Source organism: Gorilla gorilla, chromosome 2 (assembly GCF_029281585.2).
Source record: "Gorilla gorilla gorilla isolate KB3781 chromosome 2, NHGRI_mGorGor1-v2.1_pri, whole genome shotgun sequence".
In the NCBI taxonomy this organism is placed as follows: Eukaryota; Metazoa; Chordata; class Mammalia; order Primates; family Hominidae; genus Gorilla; species Gorilla gorilla.
The window spans coordinates 81657532-81672020 of NC_086017.1; the positions used below are offsets into that span (position 1 = coordinate 81657532).

The window sequence follows — 14489 nt, forward strand, 5'->3', positions numbered from 1 at the left end:
ACGACACACACTCCCATCACTCTTTGCCAAGTCAATACACTTAAGCCCATTCCTGATTACAATCAGTTTTGCACAGCATCATTTTCCTTCACACTCCAAAACCTCACTGATTTATGCATCGTTTATTTTTTGAACTACCTTAAAATCCATGCAAACACAACTCTGCTGTATGTAAAATGAAAATGCACATATCTTTGGGGCTACTTTACCAACCTTGGGGTCTTTATCCATGTTGGGACGTAGCCTATTTAGAAATTTGCTTATAATAAAAACTGACAACAACCGTGACAAAAATAAGGATATAATATTAAAATAAATCAAATGATATACAGCACTGTTATTATTCTGATACAGAATTTTTACACAGCAATATTGATACAGGTACAAACGGCAATCCATTACAATCGACCTTTCGGTTACAAACAAGGTTTAAATTACAACTTAATACCGATTTAAAAATGGTAATTAGTGTTGTGCCAGATTAAAATAAATACTTCCTCTTCAAGTGACATTTTCTAGAATATCTCTAAGTAGGAGACTAAGGAAAAAAAAACTTTATAAAAAGTAAAAGAAGTAAATGTAATCTTTTATTTTTAGAAAAACCCAAACCTAGAAATCTGGACTAAATTAATTTGGCTTTCCATTCCTTCTGTCCACACACCAGCCCAACAGCAGAGCTGAAGTCCTCTTGAGTGACAGGTTTAGGAAGGGTCTGGCAGCACTCCTAGCGTCCGTGCCATGAGAGGAGTTTGGAGTGTCAAGTTCACATATACACTCTTTTCACTATTTAAATGCCAGCAAAAAGCTGGATTCCCATCAGTGATTCTGCCATCAAACTCAAAGAGACAAACCCTCCACTTTAAAATGCAAGAGGAGGGAAGAGAAATGGACAAAAATAAAGTAAGGTAAGAGCCTTGAAATTCTTTGAGGTGGAAGAGGCAAGGGACCAAAAGCTGTAGGTGTATTTGTGTGGCAGGGCACAAATGGGGCTTGGGGTGGTGAGAAAAAAAAAAAAAAGTTTCTCTAACAAAATATCAAATTCTTATTTTCCTCATTTTTGTGAAAATGGGTACGTTTTTGACATTTAAGAAAAAAGCCAAATCAAACCAAAACACAAACAGGGAAATAAGAACCAGTTCCATAATGCCTTACACTTTATATTTCTATCCAAAAGTAAAATTCTCTTTCGATAAAAAAAAAAATCATTTAAAAATCAAAGATAAAAATGTTACTTGGAAAGTTGAGGAAGCAAGAGCATTCCTTTCTGGCACATTTTTTGTTTGGCACAATCACAAGTAAGACTTTACAGGTAAGATGTGGCTATTCACATTTGGTTTCTACTCCAGAGCGATTACTTTTGGGCTAAACAAATAAATCGGTTAAATGAAGTCCGTAAACAGGCCAAGCCTGGCAGACATGGGCAAGTGTGATGCATCCTCCGCCCAAAAAATGGAACCTAAATAAAAAAGAAAACGGAGTCAGAGCTGGAAAGGTTTCAAAAACAAACAAACCAAACCATTCTTGAGATAGCTCTTTAAATAACAATAACTAGTGTTTACTGAGCGTTAACTACCCATTAGGCAATATGCTCAGTATTTTTTATTTATTTATTATTTACTGTTTTTGAGACAGAGTCTTGCTCTGTCGCCCAGGCTGGAGTGCAGTGGCACAGGCTCACTGCAACCTCCACCTCCCGTGTTCAAGCGATTCTTCTGCCTCGGGCTCCCGAGTAGCTGGGACTACAGGTGCATGCCACCACGCCCAACTAACTTTTGTAGTTTTAGTAGAAACAGGGTTTCACCTTGTTGGCCAGGCGGGTCTCGAACTACCAACCTCAAGCGATCTGCCTGCCTCAGCCTCTCAAACTGCTGGGATTACATATGTGAGTTACCATACCTGGCCTGCTCAGTACTTTTTATATGTTATCCTTTCCCATTCTTACAAACACCTTGTAAAGATGGCAAGCACTTTAATTGTACCCATTTTACCGATGAGAGAATGAGGCAAAGAGAGACTGGTATATTGGCCAAGGTCACTTATCTAAAACTTGAAGCCTGGATAGCAGTGAGTGGGCCCGAGAGACCAAGCTTTTAGCCCTCAAGCTGTACGGCCTTTTACTTTTTCTCATTTATTTCTTTTTATGGTATCCTATCACTGAAGCTCCTTAAGCTTGAACCTGGTATCATGGGCATGACCATGTCTATGCAATGAGCAAATATGAACTCACCATCAATGAGCAATATATTAATTCATACATTTGCACACAGATGCCAGGAGTCAAAATGCCAGGAAAAAACTTTAAAAGGAACAGAGGAAAATAAGAGAAGAAGACAAGCTCAATTTGCATAAATGGAAATTGAGTAGCAGTGAAAGGTCTGCTTCATTCGAGAGTCACTCTAAGAGCCCAGCCCATTTCACCAGCCAAGCTGGGTCGAGGAGGGTCAACCAACAGCAAGCATGGTGGTTGTCTGTGCCAGTGGCAAATGGTATACACACCAAATACGTATGCTTTCTAGAATAAAGATAGCAAATGTTATTTTCCCTCCCCTAAGCAATAGCACCTTCCTGAGAATCTGCCTGTCTTACAAGTTATATGAAGAAAGTTTAATCCCAGGCCTGGAGCGTCTGTGAAATCAGATGGCAAGTGACTCTGACTCAGGCTAAAGTGAGTGAGACGAGTGACTACAGACTCATGTCTCAGAGATGTTTCCAGAGTTTAAGCATGGCAGAGGATGTGTTCTTCCTGCTTCCAAACTCAAATTCAACATCATTCTAGTGTGTTTCTTATTCTGTTCCACCAAAAGAGGCCACCCCACATCAATGATCTGTCCTTATGAGAAAATCTGAAATGCATCTTTTAGATGCCTTCCAGATAAATTTCTTTGTATATATCATATAGATATCAATACAGATTATCAAAGCTGTCTACACACAGTGGCAGAACCATTCTAATCTTATGTTGGGGCTGAACTGATAGGACAGACCCAATTCTATGGTAGTCCAACAATGTAAAGGCTAATTCTTCTGGGCATGTCTTTTGGTGGTACCACATTCGCATTCTTCTTACCTCCTTTTTCCTTTTGCTTCTCTTCCTCTTTCTTCTTTCCTGCCTTCCATTTCCAAAATTGTTCTGGAAGGGCCAGGGAGACGATTGAGATCAATAAATACAAAGGGAAGAAAAAGAGGCAATGGGAGGGCAGGGTATGCACGTAGTGAACTGGCGGAGCAAGATACAGCCAAGCCATCCCAGTTCCTCTGTCCTTTTGCTATGTCATGACTTCCCAGGTTCTAATGACAGCATCTACATGCAGTCATGTTCACCACTGGATTAATATAGACTTGTGCTCAGAATGGTTCTGTCACTGTGTGTCAAAGGGAACACTGAGGGCCGGCTCTTTTGCTGCCACCAAGAACACATCAGAGGAGGTGAGTACAGCTAGACTGGCTTAGACAGTTATAAGTGGATAGCATGAGAAGTGATCATCAACGACCTTTATAGCCCATTCTGACCCTGAGACTATAAGTTTCCTTTCTGCCAAGCCTAAAACTGCTGCGTGGGCCAGTGATTCTCAACTAGGGACGACTGTGTCCCCAGGGGACATTTGGCAATGTCTGCAAATGTTTTCATTTGTCACAACTAAGGGCAGGGAGGGGGATGCTCTAGGCGTCTAGTGGGTAGAGGCCAGGGATGCTGCTAAACATTTTACAACGCACAGGACAACCCCTACGACAAAGAATTATCTGGCCCAAGACGTCAATAGCGCTGAGGTTGAGAAAAACAAACACAGATAGCAATATCCAAGTAAAAGGAGCCTGAAGTGTGTCAGTGAAATACACCTATAATGAGCATGTTAAACTGTTACAAACGGAGATCACTAAATATGTTTCTTTCATTCACTCATTCAACAGATACTGAGTGCCACCTATATACCAGGCCCTATCTTAAGTGCCGAGCATACAATGATGAGCAAAACAGGCGAGGCTGTGCATCGTGGAGCTTCCCTCTTGATGATACAAGACAGAACACCAGTAAAATTGTTTCAGCTGCTGGTGCTCACAGCCTTGTGCTTTCTGCATCATGACACTATGATCATTCTCCGGCCTGTCACATGGGGTGGGCAGTACCTTGGGCCCAGTAGAAAAGAAAAATCACATGGATTGTGCGCCATGGGTCAGGTCTCAGAAGGCATCATGTATGAATGTCATCCCAAACCTCAGCACCAGATTTTTGCTTTGTCTGAGATAGAGGTAAGTGGCTTCCTTTTGAGGTGAAGCGAAGGTCCTGGACTGAGGTTACTCAGCTAGGAGGGGAAAGTGCTCATAGTTAAACAGGGTCCTGCTTTCTTCCAGATTTTGCTCTCTTCTCAAACACCACCAAGCCCAGACTCCAGACTCTCTAAAGAGGGGACCATATCCATTTTACTCATGAGCATATAGCTCTTAGCCTGGTACACAGAAAACACTCAGGAGATATTTGCTATGTGCCAATCAAATGCCCTGCAATGCCCCACAGAGTCTAGGAACTCCCCGAAGGGCAGAAGTAAGATGACCGACTCAGATCCCAAGGCTCCCCTCACTGCCCTGCCCAGCTCCGAGCAGGCAAAAGGTAACTCACACCACCACACTCAGAGATGGACTCACCATGAAGCCCAAGAGGCCGAAGCCCCTCTCATGTATAGACCTCTAATCCAGGACCTAGGAGGGACCCTGGTAGTGTGTTCACAAGGTCATCTGTTTTTGTGAAACTTAAAAAAAATCTTTGTATTATTTCTTTAAATCAAGGACACCAAGACTGTATGAACATCAATCTGGATCTGCCTTGACTGACCCTAACATAATGATTACACTGAACTGCAGGGTCCTTAATACTTAGGTGCTTTTTTCTCATTCAAACCCAGTTCACTCAGATCTGTGAGCTCCTAATGACAAAAACCATGATTCCTTTTCTCTTTTTCTCTCTTCTTTTCTTTTTTTCTTTTCGCTTTTCATTTTTTTTTTTTTTTTGAGACAGAGTCTTGCTCTGTTGTTGTGCCCAGACTGGAGTGCAATGGCATGATCTCAGCTCACTGTAGCCTCAGCCTCCCAGGTTCAAGTGATGCTCCCACCTCAGCCTTCCACGTAGTTGGGACTACAGGCATGTGCCACCATGCCCAGCTAATTTTTGTATTTTTAGTCGAGACAGGGTTTTGCCATGTTGCCCAGGCTGGTCTTGAACTCCTGGGCTCGAGTGATCTGCCCATCTTGGCCTCCCAAAGTGTTGGGATTACAGACGTGAGCCACTGTGCCTGGCCAAAAACCATGATTTCTGATATTATACACTCGGTAGATGCTTGTCAGTTTCTTGACTGGCCCACTCACTTCTAGATCTACAGACACTGTGTGACAAAGCTAACAGGCGTCTCATAATCACAAATGCAAGAGAAAGTGCTTACAGAAGATGCACACTGGAACCACTTAGTCCAAACTTCATGGTTTACTTTAGAATCAACCAACACTCAATGCAAAGTTTCCAATAGCCTAGAATTCCAAACAGCAAATTCTAGAAGTTACCGAGGCAGAACATCCAGCACTTTGAGAAAGCATGACTTTTACTCTTTTGCAGCACTTTTAAAGAGAAATTAGCACTTATAAAAGGGCAACATGAGGGATCCTTATAGTGATGGAAATGTTTTGTGTCTTAACTGTATCAACGTCAATATCCTGCTTGGAATATTGTACTAGAGTTTTGCAAGATGTCACCATTGGGAGAAACTGGGCAAAGCGCATATAGTACCAAAGTTGAGAAACCTGTATTAGACTAAAGCCTATTTCTGTCTTGTAAGTCTTTTTGCTGAATTGAACCTATAAACACTGCTATGATGCTATCCCAAGAAATAATCATAGACAGTAGCTCTTGACATTGTGATAGGAAAGATGAGAAAATCAGCATATTATGCTTTCTTCCCCATCTTTTGCTAAATTTCTAGTTGCATTAGTTATATTTTAGTATTTTAAAATTTTTTTACTTTAAAAAATACGTTAAAATTTTAATGACTTCATATTCTGAAATTATGTTTACAATGTTTCCTCATAGGTTGGTTCTAAAATAGAAACCACTAATAATTTTTTAAATATCAAGTTAAAAAAATAAAACAAGTACCAGGTTTTTATTTGAATTTTTTTCCTTCAGAAAACGAAGGAAAGTGAAGTTTTTAAAAAAAACCTGGTGCTAAAAATGTTCACATAAAAAGCGCAGGAAAATTTAAAAACAAGATTGTTTGAAGGAAACATAGTTGTTTAAACTGAAAAAATTCAGAATACAATAAGCAATAAAAATTAAAGTATTAATCATATAATTATTGAATACTAAAAAGTGTTCAAAGCTAAACATTAGTCAAAACGGGAAGGAAATGGCTAATCTTCTATGTAAACTTTGGAAAGTTACCGGCATTAATAGAAACATTGTTTTTTTTTTTTTTTTTAAACAGAAAGTTTCTTCTAAAGGCATGATTCAGTTAAGTCATTCTTAAGTGTTAAAAAATTGTGCAAAATGTGCCTGTAATCCCAACACTTTGGGAGGCCGAGGCAGGCAGATCACGAGGTCAGGAGATCAAGACCATCCTGGCTAACAAGGTGAAACCCCGTCTCTACGAAAAATACCAAAAACATTAGCCGGGCGTGGTGGTGGGCACCTGTAGTCCCAGCTACTTGAGAGGCTGAGGCAGGAGAATGGCATGAAGCCGGGAGGCGGAGCTTGCAGTGAGCCGAGATCACACCACTGCACTCCAGCCTGGGTGACAAAGCGAGACTCTGTCTCAAAAAAATAAATAAAATAAAATAAAATAAAAAATTTGAGAAAAATGAATACCTGTTAAAACTATTATTTGCTTTAAAATGTATTTAGAAAATATGCATACTATGCTTCCTAGGTGAACTCATATATCTCATATATTTTATTCTATCTTAAAATTATCAAATATAAAGTTCAAAACTATACAATTATAAAACAATAGCCTGTCAGGGACTATAAACTGTACAAGTTAATTGGTACATGTTAAATAAAACAGTAAACTGAACTCAGTAGCTATCAACTCCTATCTATGGTTCTCAGTTTCAGTCACCAAATACTGTTCACTTGACCCAAATAAACAGATTTTCGGTGGCTAATGACTAAGCTGAAACAAAATGAAAAAAAAATTCTATATAGGGTCTACATTTTTACTATCTACTAATGAGCCATTAAACTTCAGAGCATAATTGAATACTGTACAGAATGTTCATCAGAATGTATTGAGGAAAGACTTTTTTCTTGAGTTGTTTTGAACAGACCATACAGCTGAGAGATATTCTGCAAGAAACTAGATCTTTTTCTACAATAGGTAAATTTCATCTGGAACAAGTACAACTCTAGGATCTTCTCTTAAAATAGGTCATCAAAATAACCTTTGAAAATGTATTTGAAGATAAAAAAGCAACCAATATGAAAAGTTAGAAAATAAAATTCCAGAAATACATTTCAAGTGAGCATCTGAAAACCATACTCTATTATTTAAAGATTTCATTATTGGATCCATGATAAAAACAGAACCAAAGAGATGTAGCCAGGCTTATGCAAGAAGACTGCATTTGTTTACTTTCAAAATTAATCTTGGACTAAACCTGAAATTGAAGTTATCTAGGAACTGGGGAAATAGAATTCGGTTCTCTTTTAAATATTGCAGAGGATTGGAACACTCATCAAAACTATCGGACGACACAAATTCCCAGTCTGAACTGTTATCACTCATTCCAGTGATCATTTTGTCTCTGTTATCCAAACAAACCAGTTTTGGTTAATTGGACTAAAAAGTGTTCAAATTAAACCCAACGACTGCTTTCGCGGAGGTAGAAGCGTGTAATGATTAAGACCACATAAACAACAGAGTGTCACAAAGAATGAAGTTGAGTGTCTCTTGTTTACTCACAGCCTGTGTTGCTGAACCCCTCTGGGGCTTAATGTTGTATACAGGCTTGCTGTATTAAATAAGAAGTACATATACAACATTTAATATAGAGGATCTGGTACATCACAGTATTTAACAAGGTGCAATTATGATTGTTATTAACACAAACATAGTTCCATGGGATATGTCACTTTTCCCTTGTTTTAGTAAACAGGCTATGTGATTCTAGCATCTAGGGCATGTGAAGCTGTACTAATACTGTATGAAAACAACGCAATTTTTCTTTTTCCAGACAGAGTCTTGTTCTGTCACCCAGGCTGGAGTGTAGTGGCAAGATCACGCTCACTGCAGCCTGAAACTCCTGGATTCAACTGATCCCCTCCCCACCTCAGCCTTCCTGGTAATTAGAACTACAGGCGTGTGCCACCATGCCCAGCTAATTTTAAAAAATTTTTCTATAGAGACGGGGTCTCACTATGTTGCCCAGGCTGGTCTCAAATTCCTGGGCTCAAGCAAACTGCCTGCCTCAGACTCCCAAATTGCTGGGATTACAGTGTGAGCCACTATGCCCAGCCAAAAACAACGTAATTCTTAAAGGAGAAAGTTAAGAGTAAATGTTTCAGAGACAATGACTTAAGTGTACAAAAGATAACTCATAATTCAATAAGGGTGTTGAAAATAACGAGAGAAATGCTAAAGGCAGCTGGGCCAGTGGCCCCTCTTGTAGGGAAGTTTGGCATTGAGACACACAAGTAACAGTTTAAACCTCTTCTGTCCAAGAAAAAACAATGCATGTCATGTTTTTAAATGACATTGCAGTCTTGCATGGTAAAACCACAGGAGGGATGGTTTAAATGTAACAGGAAGCATTTCACAAGGCAACCACAGGAAAGCCAAAAGCAAATTCAGTCTTTAGATAGGCCCAAAACAACTGGAATCCACATTATAGCTTGCAGAGTTAAACCTGGGCCAAGGGGCCACAATTTATTTCATTCTGTTCACTCCGAGGAGGTGAAAATATTAACTGTTCTCTGGGACTGTGGAGTATGGGAATGACGTTTGGCTGTGTTACATTTTTAAACCCTAAATCACATGTGAAAAAATAAGACAGAAAATGGAATTTGGTTTGCTTTGATAACATTCTACTTGTATCTAAAAGAAAGTATACAATGTGTAGAAAGAACACTCTAAAGAGACTGAGCTCTGCCTCTCGAAAACCACCTGCCCTAGGACTTGTTGCAACGCCACTGGAGGCACTTTACTAATGGGAAAAATGTGGAGGTGGGACCAGAGGAAGGCAATGCAACCTGGCATTCCTGGGGTGCTCTGTTGAGACCACACTGTGTTTCAAAAGTTTTCAACCAGAAGGCCAAGGACCTCCAGCTCCACATGCCTTCTGCCTCCCACCCACCCGCTTCCTCATGTAATGTAAACCTTCCTGACCCCTGTAGACAGGTGGGTCTGCAACCCTTGGAGATACAATCTCTCAAAGCCTGTCCAATCCTGCCACCCTATGATCATGCCACTACTGTTAATAACTTTTCAAAAGTGTTATTTAGGTCACTGTGATATTGAGCTGACAGATAATAAAGCAAATTGGAAAATTAAATATCATCGATCTCTAAAATTTTGAAAAATGTGTCCTGTAGGTAGAGTCAAAATATAGAATATTTAAACTAACATACAAGAGTAATTGTATAATCGATTTTCTAAAAAATCCCAAAACACAGAGCTTACTTACTTCTGCCTTATCAGTAGATCTAATATTAAAAGCAGTCTTTTTAAGAACTTCTATACTCAGATTTCTGCAAAGATGCATACTAGAGTATAATATATATTTTTGTTCTAAATAACTTTTAAGCAAATTCATGTGTTGCAAATTATATTGGTAAAATGCTTCTAACACCATGAGAGCAGTAACATGAAAACTATCACTGGAATAAGAAAGACAGAGGATACAATTCTTTGAAATGAAAGGGGAGAGGAGAGGGGGTAGTTTTACACTGTTATCCTTGCCAATGTCCAACATTCATTTTGTTTGTCGAGCACATTACCCAGTCCTTCATGTCATACAGACCCTGCTCAGAGTTACCACAGTAGAACCACCATGAATACAAATATATATATACTAACTTTACGAGTCAGTGGATGGCAGCTGTCTCCCAGTTTGCCCATAGGTGTGCAAATCCTTATGCTCTTAACCCAGATACTGACAGCACAGCACATGCCTCCACCACATTGGGAGTCCTTGTCACAAGCCTGAAATGTAATAAACAAACAGATAAATATAGATAACAGGAAAGTCTCAGGCTAAGGAAATCTAAAATTAGCAGTGAAATTCCCTTTAAATATCTAAACACTTGGGCTTTAATAATCAGGTATATTTTTTAAATGATAACCTTCATTTACTTGTATATAGCTATTATAAAATCTGATCAGAATAGCTATTTCTCATTTTTCGAAAGTGGGCTAAATTCTAGCCCCTGGATTATGAAAATCTTAAATAAACATAAGATCTTTTAAAAATGAAATCAGCTCTCTTTTTCCAGTGCTTTATGGCTGAATTGGCTTTGAACTTGAAGAACAAGACTATATTACTCTTATACTACACATGGCCATTAGGAACTACATAAATGGAATCACAAGATTTTGTGACTATTAACTGCAGAATACACTGGGGCCAATTTAAAAAAAGAGATTTAAATAGTCTCTAAATCTGGCATGAAACACTCCAGACCCATAAAGGCACTGATGTAAATTTCAGAAGTGCTCATTTTTCCCTTTCAAATATTTGCATTTTGGTTCATGAGACTTGACGTTTCTCACACCACTGACTTGCTTTTTCACCATTTTCTCTTTAAAGAAGTCTCATAGTTTGAAAATGGACAGACCAAGATGCTTGCCTTATGTTAATCTTCCTTCAGGTGAATAAGCTGCAAAGAGCAAATTACTGGCTTAGCATAAACATATATGTACATTACAAAATCAGCTAACAATCCTGTAAGATCCATCAAATTAAGAAATGCAAGTAACAGGTGCAATTGTCAGTAGTAATTACTCCAGTCACCTGCTTTCAATATAAAAGTTGTAAATACATACAATGAAACAATCAACTATGGAGGAATTTCCATACTCTAGTAAATAGAAATAAATAATAAAATCTAAATCTATTTGCATGAAAATGGATCTGAAGAACTATTATTCTTTCCTAGAACCAACAAAAAATAGAATGCTTTGTTTGAACCATGGGCAGTAATCTGTTTTGGTAGTGATAAGATAAAAACATCCTGTACTATATATGTAAGAAACTAAAACCTCTATCATCTAGGCACAAATTTAAATGTACAATTAATGGAAACAACTAAAACAGTCCTTCAAAATTCTTAGTTTTGAGGACAGTCATAACTTCTCAAGACATAAAAATATGGGTACATTCTTAACATTATTTCTCATTAAAAGTAACCAACTATTTTGCTTTAAAGTTCATTTACTTCCCTCATTAGAATTTATTTCTCAGTCTATTTAAACAAAGTATCTGGATAAAAGCTAAAAATTTCACCTTGAGGTGTTTGGATTTTATAGGACAATATGTAAATGTTTCAATTTTCCAATTTTTATCTGCATGCCAGAAATCATGTATATGTAGCCATTACATCCCATAAATAAGATGTCTAGTCAATGATCTTTTACAATATAGTTTTAACAAATCTATGTGGGCATATAAATCAATTTCAAAATACCTACATACGCTACCCAAAAAACCGTGGATGTCAGGTGAAAGTTTTAGCCAGCATTTTATTTCAACAGATGCTCAATACCTCGAATTTTGAGGCCCCATGAGCTTTTTTTTATGAGACAATCAAAAATCCAGCCAAAATCTTTTAAAATTCAATCACCTGGATGTTTAACATGCTATACACAATATATCTTGATAAGTTACTGAGTTTTTCATTTGAATCCAGATGGTTCCTGTCATGGAGACATAACTACATTTTATTGCCCTGTTGCTTTAGAGACATTTTTAAAATTCTCTTTTTGTAACACTGAGTTAAAATAACAACAACAAAAACAGCACACATAACTATATAATAAGCCCAGTCTAAGCCTCTCTAACAGATAGACAGCCAATGTGATAAAATTTTATTTTGTAACAAAAGCTTCAGTTCTTGGAAAATTTACAAAGAGTTGCATAGGTTTATATATTTTTAATTAGACAGCTGTTTCCTAATGCCCTTCATCCTTAACCCATTGCAAATCTATTCAGATAGTGTTGTCCTGTGAATGGAACAAAAAGATACTTATATTGCAAAGGGATCTTGGGCTCAGAGGATTAGGAGAAACTTTAAATGAGCCAGCAGGAGAAGAGGGAGAAAAAAATCCAATCATGTTTCAATTCTCATGTATTAGAAAGACCTGCAAAAACTTTTTTCAACCACATGGACTGGCAAAGCTATGCAAGTAATTTTTTGAAAAAATCTCTTTTCTAATAAATATCACAGAGCTTACAGTTAAATATCTGTTGGATATATACAAATGCTGATTTAGCAAAAGGACTTTCAAAATTCTATAAACCTAATAACTAATATAGAGAAAATAGAGCTTGATTTTCTCAAGACAAAGATACTTCCTTTAAAGTCAAATGGTATTTTATTATCTATGTATCAACATTTCAAACATAGACGTTTTATTTAAATCCCATTACGTGCACTTAAATATTTGAAGTAATTTAATGAAGGTGTGAAATAATTCCTCACTTAAAAAACAGTAAAGAAGTTGAACAACCAGGAAATGACAGCAGTTTTGCCTTGTTAATGTAAACTAGACTATTTAGTATTGTACTGCAAATCCAGTTTTTCAGATCCACACAAAATTGTTGAGAGTGGGAGAGAACTGAACTAGTTCCTACTTACAAAAAAGATGAAGATATCGTCTCTAAGTTTAAACATCTACACAGCAACCTACTCCATCATTATGCCGGAGCACTGGAGGTGCTTTGCCAGGAATTAGAAATTTAAAACTTTTATGGGGATACCTCAAGACCCTGAGCGCGGGGGAAAGCCCCGGAACCCAGAAGGAAGCTCCCACAATTGCTTTTCAAAGCGCTCACATGGCCCTGGACCAAGCGATTTCAAAGGGTTTCTGCGGAGGACGCATTGGGGAGCAAACTCTTTGACTGTAGGATTAAGACTCTGGGCACTTGGGGAATTCGTCTTGGTCCTTTGCATTTCAGGAAGGGGCCGTCAAATTTTAAGGTTCGAGGTTGGAGAGCCTCCAAAAGTACTTGAGAAGACTCAGAGAGAAACTTCTTTCAGCCTAACAGAAGAAAAATGCGAGGAGTGAGGCCGTGGGTGATGAGGGAGAAGTAAGCGGGAGAAGGTGGTAATAAAGGTGGTGGGCGACATCCTTGTCACTGTTTCTTCCAGGACGCGCCCAGTGTCCCCAGCCGTCTGCTGCTTTTGGATCTGGGTATTTTCCCAAGTGCGCCAAGGGGCGACAGGGGCAGGTGTCCCCGCCCAGGGCGACCCTCCCTTTGCCTCTAGCCTGATTTTCAGGGTCCCCGTCCCAAGCCCCCTGGGCACATCCCAGGCGCGCATCAGGGGCAGACAGGTGCGCCCGGGCCGCTTACCCCGGTGATCACGGCGGCGTCCCCAGAGCGGGGCGTGAGCAGCAGCGGCGGCAGCAGCAGGAGGAGCAGGAGTGGGGCGCAGCACAGGCTCCTCATGGCGCCCTCGGGACTGGGCGGCCGCCGGAGGCAGTTGGGGGCGCGGGGCCCGGGTGCGCTGGGTGGAGGGCGGAGCGGCGGGCGGGCGGGCGCGGCGGCTCCCGCGAGCCTCCGGGCCGTTATAAAGGCTAGCCCCGCCGTGACTCACGCCGGCGCCCGCCCGGCAGCACACGCGGGGGGCACGGCGCGGGCACACACCCCACGCCCCACGCGCACACGCGCGCCCGCCCCGGCCCGGCCGGCTCCCAGACGAGCACGTGCTATGCGCGGCCCCCCGCGCCCCCGCCTCGGGCGCCACGCAGGCAGCGCTCCCGGCGGGGCGCCCCGCTCTGCGCCGTTCCCTCCGCTGTCGCCCAGCCACCGCCTTTCGCACGCGCCGGAACCGCTTTTGTGGTCTCCCAGACACTCATTTGCTGTCCTGGTTTCCAAAGCTCCACGTGCTCAGCGCCGAAAACTTGCAAATCATTTGCTGTACAGATGTTTAGGGGTCGCCTACTACGTGCGGGGCGCTGTGGACACATAGGGGGCGGGGGGTGGGTGAGGGGGACACAGCAGCCCCTGAATCCATTCGTTTGCTCAGCAGGTCTATATTGGGCGCCCGCTGCGTGCCAGGTACTGCCACCGGCTCTCTCCTCACGGTGGAATAACTTAACAGAGAAGACAGACATCAATCAAATACCCTGGAAACGTGGAAGGCAGGGGAAAGAACAAAGGGAGAGCAAAATCGCCCCAATCCCACATCACCCGCGACGTGAAAGGATTTGTCCTTCCAGCTGCGGGACTCCTATTTGTTTCTTTCAAGTCAGATGCCTTCCCTTTATGCCCACATCTGTTCCCGACCCTCT

General features: G+C 40.5%; 1 protein-coding gene across 2 annotated transcripts; it reads right to left on the reverse strand.

The window, feature by feature from the left end:
* Positions 1 to 285: 285 nt before the first annotated feature.
* Positions 286 to 13865, reverse strand: PROK2 (prokineticin 2). Of its 2 annotated transcripts, XM_004035897.5 has the most exons (4): positions 13549 to 13865; positions 10056 to 10181; positions 3068 to 3130; positions 286 to 1456 (listed from the first exon to the last, which is right to left on the reverse strand). In XM_004035897.5, the coding sequence occupies exons 1-4, from the start codon at positions 13642 to 13644 to the stop codon at positions 1352 to 1354; spliced, it is 390 nt and encodes a 129-aa protein (XP_004035945.1). In that variant the 5' UTR covers positions 13645 to 13865; the 3' UTR covers positions 286 to 1351. The 2 variants fall into 2 exon arrangements, with proteins under 2 accessions (XP_004035945.1, XP_004035944.1); XM_004035896.5 differs by lacking the exon at positions 3068 to 3130 and having other exon boundaries at positions 13549 to 13861.
* Positions 13866 to 14489: the final 624 nt, after the last annotated feature.

What these genes read in the sequence shown, in the direction of transcription:
- PROK2 (XM_004035897.5), bottom strand. Translation starts at nt 13,644, where the DNA reads ATGAGGAGCCTGTGCTGCGCCCCACTCCTGCTCCTCCTGCTGCTGCCG. An exon ending in ACGCCGCCGTGATCACCGGG is followed by an intron (nt 10,182 to 13,548) that starts GTAAGCGGCCCG and finishes ATTACATTTCAG; the next exon opens with GCTTGTGACAAGGACTCCCA. An exon ending in GCCATCCACTGACTCGTAAA is followed by an intron (nt 3,131 to 10,055) that starts GTTAGTATATAT and finishes TGGCCCTTCCAG; the next exon opens with AACAATTTTGGAAATGGAAG.